An 18,659-nucleotide genomic window follows, 5' to 3' on the forward strand; every position below is an offset into this window, starting at 1 on the left:
CGACAACTTACTGCTCAAACTACCAAAACAATGACAATGTACCACCAATGCTAGCAATGACAAAATTACCCCTCTAAAATTTTTAATAAGACAAAAATACCCTTAAAATTTGAAAAAAAAAAAAAATTAGTATTTTTGTTTTTATTTTAGTAGGGGTAATTTAGTCATTTTGTTAAAATTAGGGATACATTGTCATTGTTTTGGTAATTTGGAGGTAAATTGTCGCAATTGATAGTTTGAGAGTAAATTGTCATTGGGGTGGTAGTTTAATGGGGTTAAATGGACTTTACCCTAATTTAAATGATAATAAGAGATTCCATTTAAATTGTTTTGAAAGGCATTATTTTTGTTAACAAATTAAAATGTGAGAAAGATTGAAGGACGGGTTTTATTATTTAAAATATAGGTGGTAGCTATGCAACGCATTACACTAACATTGATCGAACACTCGAGCCCCAAAAATTGCCCAATTGTTATTTCAAGCTCATTTTTCCTAATTTTACTTCAAACCTTGCTCCTTATTAATTCTTTAGCCCTAAATTAAGAATTTCCTAATCCTAGTTTAAATCGGAGTATTATAATTTCTTTTTTTTACTATGCTGTAATTTTTTTTTTTTTTTGGTATCATTCTATAGTTGATTTTTCACCTTTCCCCTAATGAGAATGTGAATGAGGTGATCTATTATTCATCCTATTGCCACTTGGGCCCTTAATTGGCGTGTCTCGGCTCTCATAGCTTATTGCTTGATGCAATGCAGACAAAGTCTGAAAGCCACATTTAACAAAGCCTTAGGGTGTATTTGGTACACTAAATGACTATTCCATTAGAACAAAATAATTGTGTTTCTATTATGAATGGAAGAATGTCAAATAGAATAGTTTTGTGTTAGAATAGTTATTCCTCACAAATTGAGAGGAATAGTTATTATTCAATTTAAGGAATAGTCATTCCCTCATTGGCCATAAGAATGGCTATTTCATTTCACCTTCTTTCATTTTCAATAAAAATTATTCTTTTTTGAGTGTAATAGTCATTTCGCGTATTAAACATAGGTTTAGGCCCCGATTGGTTTGCGAAATAGACCTCTGAAATGGAATGATTATTTTTATGAAATAGTCATTCTCTTGTTCGGTAGGAGTCTATTTCTGGGAATGACTAATCTCATACACAGAGGAATAGCTATTTATTTAAAAAAATGAGAGTAATAGCTATTCCTTAAGGAATTGAATACATTTTTCAAGAACACCCATATTAGTTTTTAGGGTTAATAACTTTTTTGGGACCTGGGTTTTAATGTTTTTATTTTTTCCACCCTAGGTTTTAAAAAAGACAAATCTAGTACTTCAAATTTTGGAAAAAACCGAATCAACACTTCCGTTAATATTCGTCCATCCTTTGGCCTTGGGGGTGGTTCTGCCACCCCTAGAGGAGCCGCAAGGGGTGGCTTGGCCATGGGGGTGGCCGAGCCACCCTTTTTTGGCCTTTGGGGGTGGTGCGGCCACCCCCAGACTTGCCTTGGCTAAGCCACCCCTAAGGTCAAATTGGGGGTGGCCGGCTACCCCCTAATGTTAATTGGGATGGATGGAAATTAACGGAGGTGGTGATTCGGTCTTTTCCAAAATCTGATGTACTAAATTTGTCATTTTTAAAACCCAGAGGGAAAAAATAAAAACATTAAAACTTAGGTACAAAAAAAATTATTAACCCTATTTTTTATTTTATTTTAAACTTAAAAAAAAATAAAGTGGGTGGCCGGACCACTCCCATTTCATTTTGAGGTGGCTACGGCCACCCCCGGCCGTTTATGTGGGACCCACTTTATTTTTTTTAATATGAGTTGAAAAAAAAAAAAAAATAGCATGGGAATTTTAGAAACTTTGATTAAATTCCTATTAGGACAAGTGTGTTGTTACCAAACAAAGGAATACGAATAGTTATTCCATTTCATTCTCTTTTATTCAATTTCCTAATGGAATACGCATTCCGCAAACAAATGAACTCTTAATTTTCTTGCACTTGAGAAATGCGACACATTGACACGACCCACAAAGTGCTAAAAAATTAAGTCATCTTTAAGCCATTCGTTTGTAAAAAAAAATGTGGCAATTTGCCATTCCTTTATTAAAAGAGAAATGTTATGGGTACTAAATTTTTTATCAAGAAATGGATACCAAGATGATGTGAAGCTTATTTACTAGTACCAGTAATATATCTATTTATTAATTGTTTTGATCCCTTCCAATTAATAAACTCTATATCATCTTGGTACTCATCTTTTGATAAAAATATTTAATACTCCTAGCATTTTTCTGGTTAAAAAAAAAAAAAAAATCTAAAGAGATAAAATACAAGTTCCAAAAGAATGTGACGAAAAAGAGAATATTCAGTTGGCTATAATATAAGGCACATCGAAAAAGTGAAAAATCGTCATTGGTAGGCTATTTTTAGATCTTTTGTTTTCATTTTCATTTTTTTATTTCTTCTTTTTAATTTGTTTTTTTGTTTTTGTTTTGTTTTGTTTTATTTTATTTATTGTTTTGCCCATTCAGCTGGTACTTGATTGTGCTTAGTTTGTTTTCAGATTAAAAAACAAAAAAAAAAAAAAACACCCTTAAGATGTACACTTAATTTTCATTTTCATATTATTTTTTTTAATTCATCTTTTGTTTTTATTGTTTTGTAGCAGTCGGCTGGCACTTGATTGACTTGTGCTTGGTTTGTTTTCAAGAAAAGCCCTAAGATAACACTAAAATGTACCCTTTTTTCTTAGACTCTATTAATTATGTTTAGTTTTTTTTTTTGCCAGTAGTTTATATTATTATGCGGTTGTGATGCCGTGAGATTAAGATTTTGAATAATTACTTTGATTGTTAGATTATTTTGGTTAATTTGATGGGTTTAAATAATTAATTAATTTATTATTCTTTTGCTTCTTAAATTCTTTTTTCTTTTTGGATTTTTTTGCACATGTCTATAGTAAATTAAGAAACTTTTGTATTCGAAACAAATTTTTTTTTTAAGATGATTTTAAATACATGTAACTTTTGTATATAGTTATGACTTATAACTTAGTATGAAATTAAATTTAAGACTTATTTGTTTTTATTTTACATCAATGCACGTGCACACACAAAAAAAAAAATAATAATAATAAAAAATTAGTTCCACCCTTGTATACACGTGTACGGGATGTAGGGGCAGAACTAGCCATAATAGTTTGGGGGGGGGGGGGAGGGGGGGGGGGGGCGGGGGGCAAAACTACAAAATAAAAAAATTTGGAAGGGCATATTCTAATTTTTTTTTTTTTTTTTTTGTTTTAAATCTAAGGGAATTTTTTAAAAAAATTGGGGAAACATGGGGGCTTCAGGGGAGCCCCCAAGCCCCCATTTAGTTCCACCCCTGGACAGATGTATTATTGTTTGCTATTATTATTAAGAAATGCTACATATTACCGAACTGATGTAACAATGCTTATTAACTCTTGATTTTTCTTTAAACCAATAAAATAAAGATGAGATTGAAGTGTAACATTTACTAATTATTATTATGATTTGCCGGATAGAATCTTGTGCCTAGATATCTTGCCTTTGTAAACAAATAAGAGTGGTATAAATAAATAAAACATATGTTCTGTTGGCAGGCCATCAACTTTGTGGATTTCCCAGATGCCTAAGCAAAGATAATTAATTAATTAATTAATTAATTTTATAATTAATGTCATCAACTAATGAAAGGTGGAATCTGCGAGAGGGAAAAGGATCATCTCCATTTCAAAATCCCTTCATTTCCTCTATTTAGTGTATTTTGAAGGGTAGTGTTGTCCAAAAATTTTAATAATGGTAGTGCATTAAATGTAATACCCTTCAAAATGCACTAAATAGAAGAAATTAAGGAATTTTGAAATGAAAAGGATCCTATTCCCTGCGAGAGACAATACAGATAATAATGCAGGCAGAAAATAATAATTATCAACTTGAAAAAAAAAAAAAGGCAGAGAGAGATTATGGTCTTGGGTTGATCACCATGCACGTTACTCCCAAGTTGCTTTATATTGCTCACAAATCATATACGCCAAGAGCCACACCTGGCCTCTTATCCCTTAATCATATCTGTGAATAATTTTTTAAATAGTTGACATATTCAATTAATAAGGGCATTTTAATTAATAGGTTAATTAAAATATGGTGAAAAATTATTTATTACAGGGTGACTCTGTGATTGACTTGTTTGAAAAAACCAGTTGAAAGTCAGGGTTAAATTTAACTTTTATTTATGTCGTTTTTCACTTTAACAAAAGAGTCCTCCAAGTTTTCAAAAGTGGTAAATTTGGTCTATGTATTTTTCAGTACCTTTATTAAAATGATCCTTCAGCTCCTCTATAGCAAATAAATAAATAAATAAATACAAGATTTATAAAATATTGTCATCCTTTTCATTCTTTTGTTTTATTTTTTCATTTTTTATTGTTTCAAGGAATATGTTAATAAGGCAATAATAAATATTTGGGAAAATTACATTTTACTCCCTAAGTTTGGGGCGATTTGCAATTCGACCTCCAAAGTTTCAATTTTGGCAATTCACCCCCCCAAAGTTTCAAATTTTTGCAATTCGACCAATATTATCCAAAAATGTTTATACTGCCCAAAATTTTTATTTTTTATATATAATAATAATAAAAAAAAAAAAAACAAATTTAAGAGGTGCAAAAATGGCCAGATGGAGCCACCCCGATTTTTTTTTAAAAAATAAATTACTAAAAATTAGAAGTAATATGGGAAGTTTTAGATACAATTGGTCAAATTGCAAAAATTTAAAACTTTAGAGAGGCGGATTGTCAAAATTAAAATTTTAGAGATCGAATTGCAAATCACCCCAAACTTTAAAAGGGTAAAATATAATTTTTCCTATATATTTTAATTTTTTTTTTCCAAACAAGTCAATCAAAGTCACGCTGTAATAAATAACTCTACACGGTCCATAATTTAGATTTCATTACTCTTTTTTTATTTTTATTTTCTTTGGTTCGTGACATTTAAAAAATACCCATATATATTAATTTATATTTTATTAATCTTTATAAGGCATAATTATTAGATGAATAAGCATGATTAGATGCGTTCAACTGCAATAGGTATCTATAATTCTATATGCTTGCATGCAGCCTCGGCAAATAGCGACACAAGTGACACAACAAAAATTGAGATGAAGAAAGATGGGCGCCGCCAAGGTGCCAAATTAATTAAACTTGAGCCAAACGGGCGTGTGCAGATCCGTTTTATATTAGGAGTTGTTTAATGGGGACAAGAGAGGGCTTAATCAGTGTGACGTCAGACAAAAGATCACCCAAGTAGGAGTAACCCACCACTTTACTCAATTGACGGAGGAAAACGCATTGGTGGGGAGGCCCAACGCATTCTTCTTGTTTTGTTTTTGTTTTATTAATTTATTATTATAAGCCATTATTTAAATAAAAGCCTCTTTAGCACACATCTCGTGACATGCATCAATCATTATGTGATTGTTACGAGAATTCACATAAACGTTGAATCAAGTCTTCTTTAATGTCAAAATTATTACTTAATTTTGGATGGATTAATTTATATATTTAATATAATGATAATTTTTACTATTATATTAGAGAATAACATGTAATATTTATTTTAAAATAAAATATTTCTTCATAATAAACAGAACTTTCACCAACGGGATTCGGTAACTTTCACTAACATAATATCATCGTACTCATACAATGGATGTTGGTGTAGTACATAGAACATCATAGTATGTCCATGTGGCCATATATCATACATGAACCCTACTATAAGATAACCGTAAATCATACCAAGACCCCATTATAGGATAACCATAAATCATACATAGCGTCATGGGGTTAAGTCTGCATTCTAAACATGGTGCATATTCTTATATTTAACATTACATAACATATATAACCCTCCATAACATAAAATATCTTAACTTTCATATCGTGATAAGCATGTGCCTTTTTTCTACATCATGCTATGATGAAATCATCATGTAGCTTTTCTATAAACATTTCATACTAAGATGAAATCATCATATAACCTTTATTTTATCTGGAAACGGATCCATTAATTCCATCATGAAAGAAAATCATACCATTTAATGCTTTAAGAAACCTTTCATTTTCATTAACAATCTCATGCAATAAACTTTTATCTATTTTCGAAGTGATTTTACTTACATTGTTCCTTTTAATCCCTTGTTACTATTTATATGTAATGTTTCATCCGTCGATTGCAAAATTTACGCACTCGCTAGTTGGGATTTAACCACAAGCCCTAAATTCTATTATGTAATTAATAATTTATTAATTCCAATGTAAAGGATCCACTAGTCCTTTGCTTCTGACTCCGTTTACTTCGACGTAAAATGGTTTCCAGAAAATGATTTCCACATTTTATGGTGTTTACTTCAACGTAAAATAGTGGTCAACGGAAAATATTTTCTTTTTGACCGAAATTTTTTCTTTAATTTCTGAAAAATAGTTTACGGTTTTTAAAATCGTAAACCATTTTCCGACTATGAGCATCTCATTCTTAAATCGATGAACTTTGCCAAGACCCGCCCAAAACTTTGCCAGGACTTGACCCGGGACTCGCCCAGGACCAGCCTAGGACCCCGCCTGGGCTTGACTGGGACTTGCCCGGGACCCGCCCAGGACCTGACCGGGACTTGACCGGGACCCGCCTAGGACTCGCCCGAGACCCCACCGAGCGAGGTCCCGGACAAGTCCCGACGGGGTCCAGGGCAGGTCCATGCGGGGTCTCGAACAAGTTCCATGCAGGTCCGAGTGGGGACCTTATTGGAAAAAAAAAATATAAAAAAAATATATATATATTTTCTGTGTACATGGTAAACGCCGTAAAATGTTTTCGACAGAAAACATTTTCAGGAAAAATAGCTTTCCTGAAAATATTTTCCAATGAAAACCATTTTACGTCGAAGTAAACGGAGCCTCTAATTCAAGCCTTACAATCCATTTTCTTAATGAACATCTTCATTTTCCTCTTTTCTTAAGGGGAAATTTCACTAAGGACCCCCAAACTTCCACCCATTTTGAAATACCTCATGAACTTCAAAATCTCTCAATTTAGTCCCCTGAACTTTCAATTGCTCTCAATTTGGACAATTCCGTTAATTTTAGCCGTTAAAAATTCAAAAAAAGACCAAAATATCCCTGATTTTTGTTTTTTGTTTTTTTTTTTTTAAATAAAAAAACGTTTTAGAAGTTGGAATTTTATACAAAAGTCAGGAGTATAAACGTCATGTGACGTTTAAAATCTAACGGAGCGGTCCAAATTGAAAGCAATTGAAAGTTCAGGGAACTAAATTGAGAGATTTTGAAGTTCATGGGAGATATTTCAAAACAGGTGAAAGTTTGGGGGTCCTTAGTGAAGTTTTTCCTTAAAAGCTAACAATTTTGATTGACCAAACTACAATTGAAGGTTTGATCGAACCTATCTATGGCTAGTTCGATTGATCGACTTGCGATCGAGGGATCTATTGAACATTCTGTTATAGGTTCAATCAATCAACACCAACTTCGATTGATCAAATCAATCGTTTAGTGTTTCACCAACCTTTTTCTCCCCTTCCTCAACTAACTTCTCAAAACTAACTCAAACATCGTCTCCAAACATCATCAAATTCCACCGGCAACAACATACCCTTTGTAAACAAAACTCCAACCACTCCCTGTCTCCATTCTCTAAAAAATAACACACACTCACAACTTCAAACACAACAACACAAATACCAACACCACCATCATAACCCCAACAATATCTCAACAACTTTCCCTGCTCACTTTTTATTTCCATTTCTCAATCACAACCATAAACACAAATCCAATAAAAACATTCCAAACAAATAAAATACCAAAACTTCTAAGGGAATGCCCTGTAGATTGTAAAAGCGGTAAATTCGTCGATGCCCTATAAGAGCTGCTATGGACACTTTGTGAAGGGTATACAATCTGACTTGCGTTCATTGGGGACTTCATGTTTTACGGAGTGCCAATTCTGTTGCCAATAAACTAGCAAAAGAGGCTATCACCCATGTCATAGATATCATATGGTTAAAAGAAATTCTACCTAATATCTGTGGTATTGTAAGGAGGGAAGAATTAAAAAGTCCCACTCCTTAATGGTTTTGATCTTATGAGATTATGAATAAGTTTCAAATTTGTTAAAAAGAAATAATAATAACCGTTCAAAGCACAAGTAATAATGAGAGAGAATTTAAACTCCAAGGAAGGATTTGACCAAGAGTTACAAAGCAGTGACCAATTTAATAATTTCTTCTCAAAATGGTGACTAATTTAATAATTTTCTTCGGGAAAAATTTACTTTACTTTCATGAAGTTTGAGGTATTTTTTAATTTGAATCCTAATGTTTAAAAATTTGTAATGTATCTCCTTAATATTTCAAAAATTTATAATTAACACCTCTGTTACTAATTGCCGTATAAGTAGACGGAAATAACATCACGTGTGTCTCACGTTAGATTTTTATGTTGCATCTTCCAACATGGTTATGCAGGCGAAGGATTCGAAAGTGAAGAACCGATGGCTTGGGTTCGTGAAAATGGCATTGGGGTCGATGAATTTGACGGAGGCGTCGAGATCCCAGTTTGCCGACTCCATATCATGAATCATCAACTTCATGAAACTTCGAATGGATCTTAGCGTGTGGTGGAACAATTGGACAAAATGGGTCACATTGAGTCATGTGAACCAAAAGACTGTTCAAAATTGACGAGAAAAAAATCAAAACAGGTGTTGGGTTTTTATGAGGGGCAATTATGTCATTTCACTAGCTAGGTTGAGTGTAAATTGGAAAACACAACATAAAAATCTCACATAAAATGCATGGGATGTCATTTTTGTCTACTTACACAATAATTAGTAACAGAGAGAGAGAGAGAGTTAATTACAAATTTTTAGAATATTAAAGGGGTACATAATAAAGTTTTAAATATTGGTGTTGGAATTAAAAAACAAAAGTGAATTTTCTTCTTAAAATTACACAGAAAATGATACAGGAAAATTGTAGAGAGAGAGAGAGAGAGAGAGTAAATTACAAGACAAATGGAGAGGTGACGATGTAGCGTAGTCCAGTAGCTCCCATTGGAACGTGGGCAACCTTACCCCAGAAAGCGCGTAGCATGATGTGGCTGAGAAGTGGGACCTCTTCAATATCACTTCAGCTGCCATCATTTTGCTGAAAATAATGATTTGGAGCATCAGCAAATCAGAATCAAAGGCCGCGAGAGGCTATTGAGACATCATTTGAGGCTATCTGGCTAAGAGCTTAACACCATCTGGCAGCCGCAGCAGCAGCAGCGGCGGCGGCTTAGAATTCAGAAAGACATGCTTTATATTTTTATCCTACAACATCAGTACCGGAGTACAACATCAAACGTCAGTGCAATACATATCTTTTTATTATTTTATTTCCTCGAGGCAATTTTATAGGCGTAATATATATTAGTGGACATAGCAAGCCTATTGCTATTTGATATCATCAGATTCCGAATCCTCAATTATTTTGTTTGTTTTGGTTCAGACGTTAGATTCAAAGTTCAAAGCAACATGTATACACACGCATGCCATTCTCTCTCCAGAGAGTTTTGAAGAACGAGATCTATCTCCATTGTTATACTCTGCATGATCTTTCCCAGGTCAGTCTCTTTCTTTCGATGTAAAAGTACAGCCTCCGGGTTAGTCTTGGGTTGTCACTGTCGCTTGCTGATGCAGCGTGACCCCATCTGCATCACTTGTTCTGGCCTTGGAGTTCAACAATTTCTTCTTCTTTTTCGTTTGTGTAAATCTATATTCTTTGTTTTCTTTTATGTGGGTGTTCAGTTTGCATTCAAGAAGTTTCCTTAAAAGGTTTTGGTGGTGTCTAATTGGTTTTTTGAACTTTTATTTCTTCTGGGTCTTGATATTTTCTCTAATTCTAGGTGCTTTGTCTATGTGGTTAATGTTTTGTTTCTATTTTTTTTTTTTTGAACAAGCTATGTTGTTTGGTGAATCAAAATGCAAAAATCTCGGTTGTGATTACGCTTTACCCTTTAGTGGAATGGACACTGAAGATTGACCCATTAAATGCTTCACCAAATTAGTCTTCAAGCTGATTTTTGATCAGTGGATGTAGCGGACACTTGCACGATTTGGAAACAATTGGCTGTCGCCTGTCGGGGAAACCATCTTACTGTTTAAGCAGTCTATGACTTGTTGATTTGTTTTTTTTTTTTTAAAGTTTTTAGCTAAGTGGTTGACACACTTCAACGGTGTAACATTCTTTTTTTGGGAAAAATGAAAGTATGCCCTCTTTTTGTGATTGGGGTTCCATGAATGGAGTTAAAGAGGGGTGTTTGCTGTCTGAAGTATCAAGATTGTCAAAGATTTTGCTTTTGACTGCATGTCTCAATTACAGTACGACTGAAAATTTTTGAGTGTTAATATTATATGTACGTTAGATGACATGCTAAGTTGTGTGGACAGTTTGGAGCTACAAAAGGAATCCCATGGTCCAACAGTGTGGCAAATTGTTTCAGTCCACGGTTCAAAAAGAAAAAAAAAAAATGCTCTAGGATATTGATTTGATGTGTTGACACAAAAAGCTTGCAGATCCTAGTAGAAAAGGTTTTAGATGTCAATGCCACAGCCTACAGTTATGACAAGTGTTGCAAAGCCGGATTCTGATAGAAAATTTGTACCTCAATATCATTAATGGTTTTCATTAATCCTTGTGTTCCTGCATAAACCATAAAGCATTGCCTCCAAGAGTTGGCAACTCTCTGAGTCAACATGCAGTCCCACCGGTAGAATCCCTCGGAGTTTTGTCCAGCGGCTCTGTTTTGGGTTGCCGCTTTACAACTTTTATCACAAATGAGCTGGGTGTTGATTAGACTCCAATATGTGCCATTCCAGATTTGATCCGTTTGGCATGAACTCATCATTAAGTACTGTAATTGAATAGGTAATAGTTTCAGTATTTTCTTTGTGACCAGGAAGGGGGTCTTGTGGTGGCTTGCTTATATTAGTATCCTGCTTGTAGCATTTTGCTAATGGGGAACTTGGTGTTATTGCACTATCAAAATATACTTATAGCATTTTGAACCTGTGGTTTGTGCAAATTAAATTAGCTGCTGAAGTGATTTTGTTTGTGGTTCAATCATGTGCTTTTAACCACTATATTACCCATGAAATTGTCACTGTGTGGATGTTTAATCTACATTGTTGGCCCGCTTTCTCATAACATAACCTTCTAGGAGCGAATGTTAACCAACTTCTATCTTATGTGTTAAATGATTAGACTGATGTTATCATAATGTGATGTCTTGATTTTACTGGTTGGCACATGGCTGATCACTCAACTGGTGGTCTGTTTTGCAGGTCTTGGACATGTTTCTTTGTATCCATTAGTTGATGATTTGGATTTGACAAGGTTCCTTTGGCCTTCAAGTCAATGGTTTACTTTGTGGATTTGATCACTTCCTACAATTGAAAGGAAACAGTTACTGGTTAAATGTTTTTAGTTGTCCAAATAAGCAAATATCATGCAAATACCCAGTTACTCTATTTAAAGAAGTAGCCTAGCAGAATCTTAATCTTGGCCTTGAGATGTGACTTCTTGTTTCTGCTTTGGGGGGAAAAGAATTTATTTTTTCTCCATAGAGATGTAGACTTTATGTGACTGTTTTAGAGGATCATAACTTAATTGAAACTTAAACTTTGAATGCATCTTTTTTCCTTTTAATGCACCGGTATCTCATGTTTGCTCACTCTCAACAGCCCTTCAAAATTCTATCGTTGTATCTAAGATTACTTTTATCAATTTCCATCATCAAAATTCATCTATAGAGTCGTGCTATATTGCATTTGTCAATTTCATAAGTGGATGAAGGTTGGGCTGCCATCTAAGACCATGAATCACAATAGTGTAATATCTGCCAAACAAAGTGAGGCTACCAGAGGAGTCGCACAGTCATATTATGGTACCCTCTCCCCAGTGCATAATTTTTTGACGGTGGAATCGGAAGGCAAAAATTTATTGGCTAGTGAGTGTTCCTATTCACGTCCTTCACCTTTCATACGAACTGAATCTCTTAGTTCTACTCATACACAAGGATCTAGTGGCCAACCTCAAAAGTATTTGTTAAAATCTGGACCAAATAATCCTCTGTCTCCTGGTTCTCACGTCCAAAATTCTAAGAGCACATTTTCGCGTTCGTCTGTGTTCTGCACCAGTTTATACCAGTCTTCTTCATCAAGCTCTGAGTCCCATTGGCAGCTTGGAAATCTGCCTTTTCTTCCACATCCTCCATCCTACAACCAGTCCATTTCTGCTGTTGATTCAACAAAAGCTCCGTTGCTTTTCGGTGAGGATATAGACAGTCAATATGATGAGGAGCATTCAGAGGCTCTTATGAGAGACTTTCTAAATTTTCCTGGAGATGCTTCTGGGAGTAGCTTTCATGGTGTAAATTGTGCAAGCGATGATGGTCTAGCATATACAGAGCAACTGGATCTACAGTTTTTGTCTGATGAACTTGACATAGCCATCACTGACCATGGAGAAAATCCCAGGCTTGATGTACGTACATTGCAACCATCACTAATTACATTCTATTGATTTACTGAAATTTTGTTTTACACTACAGTACCATGTAGATGCTAAGGATGTCAGACTTGATTGGTCAAATAATTTAACTTCTGGCACTTGCACCAAACTTTTATTCTAATCCAAAAGAATGGAATGAGTGATGTGCTTTTTCTTTTTGAGTCAAGTAGAAAAGCTTGAGGGGCCAATTCACTCATGCATCCATACCCCATATGTATGTGCCAGTTGGGACTGCTGCATATTCTTTTACTCACTAGTCCTTGCTTTTGGTATTGTTGCACATCTAGGAAATTTATGAAACACCTCAAGATTCACCAAAACCAGCCATAGGATTGACATGCAATAAGAATTGTCTCTCTGTGGTGCCAACTCTTGATGATCTTTCAAGTCAGCCATCTCCTGGATCAGCCACCGTGCACAAGCCAAGAATGAGATGGACGCCTGAGCTGCATGAGTGTTTTGTGGAGGCTGTCAAGAAGCTTGATGGGGCTGAAAGTAAGGAAGCTATTTGGTCTACTCTACTATACAAGTGGGGCTGTGAAAACAACGCTCAATCTTATGTACTGTTATGAAAATTTTGAAAGTTCTGCCATCTTTCTAATTGTGTGCTAGTCTAATTTATTTGGTTTCAAATGCAGAGGCTACTCCAAAGGGTGTATTAAAGCTTATGAATGTCGAAGGTTTGACCATCTACCATGTGAAAAGTCACTTACAGGTACTTATTCACATTAACATGTACTGCTGAACCAAGTATGAATGTTGAATGAGCTACCATTCATATTGAGCCTAGGTTGTCAAATGTCTTTGCAGAAATACCGACTTGCCAAGTATATGCCAGAGAAAAAAGAAGGTAAGGAACATAAAATAGAAATAAATTGATGTGTATGTTCATCAAGGTCATCATCACTGAAAAATTATGGACAATGTCAATATAAACATCTCATCTATTCAGTTCTGGCAACGTTTGTTGCCAATGAGCTCTAACTCAGATGTCACCTCCTCCCTCCATAAGAACAGGAAGGGTGATTTCATCAGCCCAAAATCCATCCTGTGCAGTGTAATCAGCATCTTCATGTTTGAATTCAAATTTTTCCATGCCTTATATTGCCTTAGCAGTTTATTTTCCTTTTTTCCACTCCTGCTGATGTATTACTAGAAATGTCCATCTGCTATGCTCCTTGACCATATACCTTATCGGGATCAGAAAAAAGTATTAGGATTCTAAGGGAGGTAAAAAATGAAAAGAAAATAATTTAAATGTTTTTTTCTGCAAAAACATAGGTTCTCTATTTTTCTTTTTTTTCAGATATGCATTGCTATCCACATTCAAATTCAAGTAGAAAAAATAAACCATTTAGAGCCACTAGTTCAATCCAAATTTAAAAGATGCCTATGTATATTATTTATAGATTCATTTAAATGGCTTCAATATACAAGTAATCTTACCAATAAATACAAAAATAGGTGAAACCCCATATGGGGGGTCATCCCATCATAGTTTATCCTATACAACAACAACAGCAATAATAAGAGTTAAGCATACCATAATAAGAATAGTAGATATTACGAATATTATTCATGTTGAAATTTAGTTCTCTTCTTCAAATCATGGGGGTTCTCTTGCAAATTGAGTTATACATGCTTCTATTTTTAATGCGCATTGTTGGCTCTGCTCCTAGGTTTCATATAATGCAGTGCCTATAAAGACGTGTATCTTGTGAACCTTTTATTTCTTGGATACCCAACTTTATGTTCCTTGTTTAAGGGGGTTTACTTGGTGAAATTTTGGAAGGGGTGATATGTTATAAGTATGTGGAAATTAGAGCCTCTCTCTCTCTCTCTCTCTAAGCAATTGGCTTCTTAATAATAGACCTGTTTGACCATCTTGATGATTAGACTACTCACCAAAAATTAAGATTGTGCATCAAAATCTGCATTGGCCTGAGTTAGAGGGAAGTGGTATACTTGGATAGCTCATTGTATCTCTTCGGTGCCTTTTTTTGTATTGGTGAATGACACTCTCTCCGTTTTTTTAGTAGTTCTTGTGGCTTTAGATAGAAGGACTCTTTGTCTCCATTTCTGTTTATCATTGTTATGGAGGCATTGGGTAAGATGATCTCTGCTGCAGTGAGTGGGGGCTTGTTGTCTCGCTTTCTATGGGGATTGGGAATGATGGTTGGATTGATATATGCCATATTTTATTTGCAGATGGCACTTTAATTTTGTGGGGCTGACCCAGATAACCTTTGTCTTTTGCAATGTTTGTTCTTATGTTTTGAAGTTGTATCGGAGTTGAAAATTAATTTGGCTAAATCAAAATCAGTTCATGTTGGTAATGTCAATAATGTAGAAGGTTTGGCTAGGATTTTGGGATATGGGGATTCCTCATTGCCTATGAAGTACTTAGGTCTTCTGTTGGGTGCTTCTTTCAAAACCAAATATATTTGTGATGGCATTATTGAGAAGATTGAATGTCATTGGCTAGTTGGAAGCGTTGTACTTGTCTAAAGGGATAGGATTAACTTGATCAAGAGCACATTGCCTAATTTGCCTACCTACTTTATGTCTTTGTTTCCCCTCCTGGCTAGCGTAGCTATCTGAATTGAGAAATTATAGTGGGATTTTCTGTGGGCCAGGTATGGGCGAAAAAGTCAAATTTCACCAGGTAAGCTTGTCAAAGATGTGTTCTCCAATTCCTGAGGGGGCTTTGGGGGGTTCGAACTTTGCTCATGTTCAACCAAATTCTTTTGGGGAAGTGGTTATAGCGTTATGGTCATGGGAGAAAGGCCATATGGAGATTGGAAGTGGACCTTAAATATTTAGTCAGTGGGGTGGAAGGTACTCTAATGGAGTCAATGGGACGTATAGGGTGGGTCTTTGGAAATTCATTAGGAGAGGCTGGGAGGAGTTTTCTAGTTTTACTAGATTCGAGGCACGGGACGGCTCCAAGGTTAGTTTTTGGCATTCCGTTTGGTGTGGGGAGCAACCCCTTAAGGGAGTGTATTCGTAGTTGTTTAGCATTGCCTGCCTTAGGGATGCATCTGTGGCAGATCATCTTCAGTTCTCTAATGGCTCTTCTCAGTTTAACGTCATTTTTGTTAGAGAAGAGCATGATTGGGAGTTGGAATTCTTTACTTCGTTCTTTGATAAGTTGTATTCCATCAAATTGAGACAAAATGGTATAGACAAGCTTTATTGGATTCCCTCCAAGAGAAGGTAGTTTGAGATAAGAACGTTCTGTAATGTCTTAATGCCCCATGATAGTACTCATTTCCCTTGGAGGTGTATTTGGCGGAGTAGGGCCCTTTTGAGAGTAGCTTTCTTCACTTGGTTGGCCGCTTTAGGTAAAGATCCTCACTTTGGATAACTTGAGGAAGTGGCTGTGTCATTGTGGTAGATGGGTGCTGCTTGTGCAAGAAGAATGTGGAATCAGTTGATCACCTTTTACTCCATTGCAAGACAGCTAGTGCCTTATGGAACTCTGTCTTTGGCTTGTTCGGTTTAGCTTAGGTCATGCCCCGTCGAGTGAGAGATCTCTTTGCTTGTTGGAGAGGGAAGTTTGGTAGCCCTCAAAGTGGAGCTATCTGAAAGATGATTCTGCTCTACTTGCGGTGGTGTATTTGGAGAGAAAAAAATGACTAAAGCTTTGAAGAGAGAGAGAGGATGCTGTCGGAGTTAAAGGCTCCCTTCTTAAATTCCCTTTTTATTGGATAGTTGCCTTTGATTGTTTTCATAACTTTTTTTTTTTTTTTTTTTTTTTTATTTTTTTATCTTTTTTCTTTTCTTCGTTAGGTGTTTCTCAAGTATATGTTCCATGTACTTGGGTGTGCTTTTGGTTCTTAATAAAATTCGAATACTTATTCAAAAAAAAAAAAAAAACACTGCATTGGCTGTTTATCTGGTATCAAAGTCATTACAGAGTTCTATATTCCACCATGATTTTGATACCAGCTCATAAAAGCTTATATCTGCATTTGAATATGGCAGTTAACTGTATCTTGCAGAGAATTTACTGTTTTCTTGCCCTTTTTTTTTTGTCTCCAGAGAAGGCGGCTTCTAGCTCCGAAGAAAAGAAAGCAACTTCAACTAGCAATGAAAGTGATGGACGCAGAAAAGGGTCAATAATTATTATCATTTTTGTTTATTAATATCGATGGGTGTGATTGTGTGTAGTATTTATATTTTTTCTTGTTTTCTTCTGTCAAACATGTGAAATTTTCTATTTTGTGTTGTGACTCTCTGATAGGAGCATTCAAATCACTGAGGCGCTTCGTATGCAAATGGAAGTTCAGAAACAGCTGCATGAACAGCTTGAGGTTTGATTCATGCTTATCTTAGAAATCTGACATTCTCTTGGTTCCTTTTCAATTATGTCATGTAGCCATAAATTTTATGAGTTTTATATTTAATTTTCTGGCTGTATCGCACTCTCTCGCTCTCTCTTTGTCACTCCATCTTGCAAACTGATTTTTTTTTTCTTGTTTATCTATTCCTTATACTCCGCTAGTTCTGTGTCGTTTCTATTTTTCTTATTGAGAGAAAGAAAAAGAAAATTTGTAATCTCTGCGCATTTAACTCTTAAGGAATGTAGTATAATTTTTTTCCCTTGTTTGAATTCTTCTTATTGTTTCTATATCCATATACAGGTTCAAAGAACCCTCCAGTTACGCATAGAAGAACACGCAAGGTACTTGCAAAAGATCTTGGATGAACAACAGAAGGCTGGCATTGCTTTAATTTCTCCTCAAACCTTGTCATCCCCGACTAATCCATGCGAAGATCCTGAACCACGGCTTTCTTCTCCGTCAGCTGGTGCATCACCCCCACATCCAGCTGAATCTAAAACCGATTCATCTTCATCTCTACCATCCAAGAATAAAGGTAGTGATAGTAGTGATTTGAAGCCACAACAATGCTCAAAAAGGCCCCGTCCGGAAGAGAAACAAGAATCAGGTTCAGAAAAGACCTCAGTTGGAGATGCTGTGCAATGACTGCCATCATCCCTCCAATGGCCTTAGCTCTTGTAAATCTGTGAATGCCATCATGTAAACTTGTGACTGAAATGAGATTTGGTTGATTTGTATCTCAATAGACATTTTTAGATTTGGTTTATTTGTATCTCATAGACATTTTTAGATTTGGTTGATTTGTGTCTCTTAGACATTTTTCCTGTTTTGAAAGGAAGGGAAAATTCATCCTTTTGGCTGCTCCCTGAATTAGTCTATTATATTTAGAGTTCCCCCTACAGAGCCGCTAAACGATCGGACCAGACAGGTGCAGGTAGCTTGACCACCTTACCCGTCATTGAAACACAAGCTGGAGACGTATCGGCCTATATTCCCACCAATGTGATCTCCATTACTGATGGACAAATCTGTTCGGAAACATAGCTCTTTTATCGTGGAATTAGACCTGCTATTAACGTCGGCTTATCTGTCAGTCGCGTCGGGTCTGCCGCTCAGTTGAAAGCTATGAAACATAGACCCATGGATCCATACATCTCGATCGGAAAAGAATCAATAGAAAAAGAAAGAATCGGAATTGATTGATATATTTATCGAAACAAACGAAAGACGAAACAGAAATCATGTATCAACTAAGTCCCCTCGGGGACCTGCTTAATAATAAGAAAGAGGAATCCCGTGTAAATACCATGGAATAAGGTTTGATCCTATTCATGGGGATTCTGTAAATATTCCATTCCAAAAATAGAAAGTTTGTACCTTATATAGGCTAGTCTGTCACTACCAAAGTTATAGTCAAGATTGGGCGGAGGATCAAAGATCCCCATTTTGGGTTCGAACGTTGTCTTTTCCATCTTAGGTGGGTATAGAAGCTGCTGATGATGAAGAAAAACTCTCAATCCTGGTTCGAGGCTATGCTGCTTCTAAGCTCTCCTCACTTTCACGGCAAGAAGGCCATAGCAGCGTTTGGGGCTGCAGGATCTTTAAAGTAGGTTTGACCGCATGCTACAGAGGAACGCCTA

General features: G+C 35.5%; 1 protein-coding gene across 3 annotated transcripts; it reads left to right on the forward strand.

Annotated features, from left to right (window-relative positions):
* Positions 1–9,269: 9,269 nt before the first annotated feature.
* LOC132187191 (myb-like HTH transcriptional regulator family protein) lies at positions 9,270–17,758 on the forward strand. 3 transcript variants are annotated; one of them, XM_059601414.2, is made up of 9 exons: positions 9,270–9,465; positions 9,611–9,725; positions 11,446–12,646; positions 12,961–13,168; positions 13,312–13,388; positions 13,464–13,523; positions 16,718–16,790; positions 16,920–16,989; positions 17,320–17,435. In XM_059601414.2, the coding sequence occupies exons 3-9, from the start codon at positions 11,951–11,953 to the stop codon at positions 17,345–17,347; spliced, it is 1,212 nt and encodes a 403-aa protein (XP_059457397.1). In that variant the 5' UTR covers positions 9,270–9,465; positions 9,611–9,725; positions 11,446–11,950; the 3' UTR covers positions 17,348–17,435. The 3 variants fall into 3 exon arrangements, with proteins under 3 accessions (XP_059457397.1, XP_059457395.2, XP_059457394.2); XM_059601412.2 differs by having other exon boundaries at positions 9,274–9,469; positions 13,484–13,523; positions 17,320–17,758; XM_059601411.2 differs by having other exon boundaries at positions 9,274–9,465; positions 13,484–13,523; positions 17,320–17,758.
* The last annotated feature ends 901 nt before the right edge of the window (positions 17,759–18,659 follow it).

This window comes from Corylus avellana, chromosome 6 (genome assembly GCF_965113065.1).
Source record: "Corylus avellana chromosome 6, dhCorAvel1.hap1.2, whole genome shotgun sequence".
Classification (NCBI taxonomy): domain Eukaryota; kingdom Viridiplantae; phylum Streptophyta; class Magnoliopsida; order Fagales; family Betulaceae; genus Corylus; species Corylus avellana.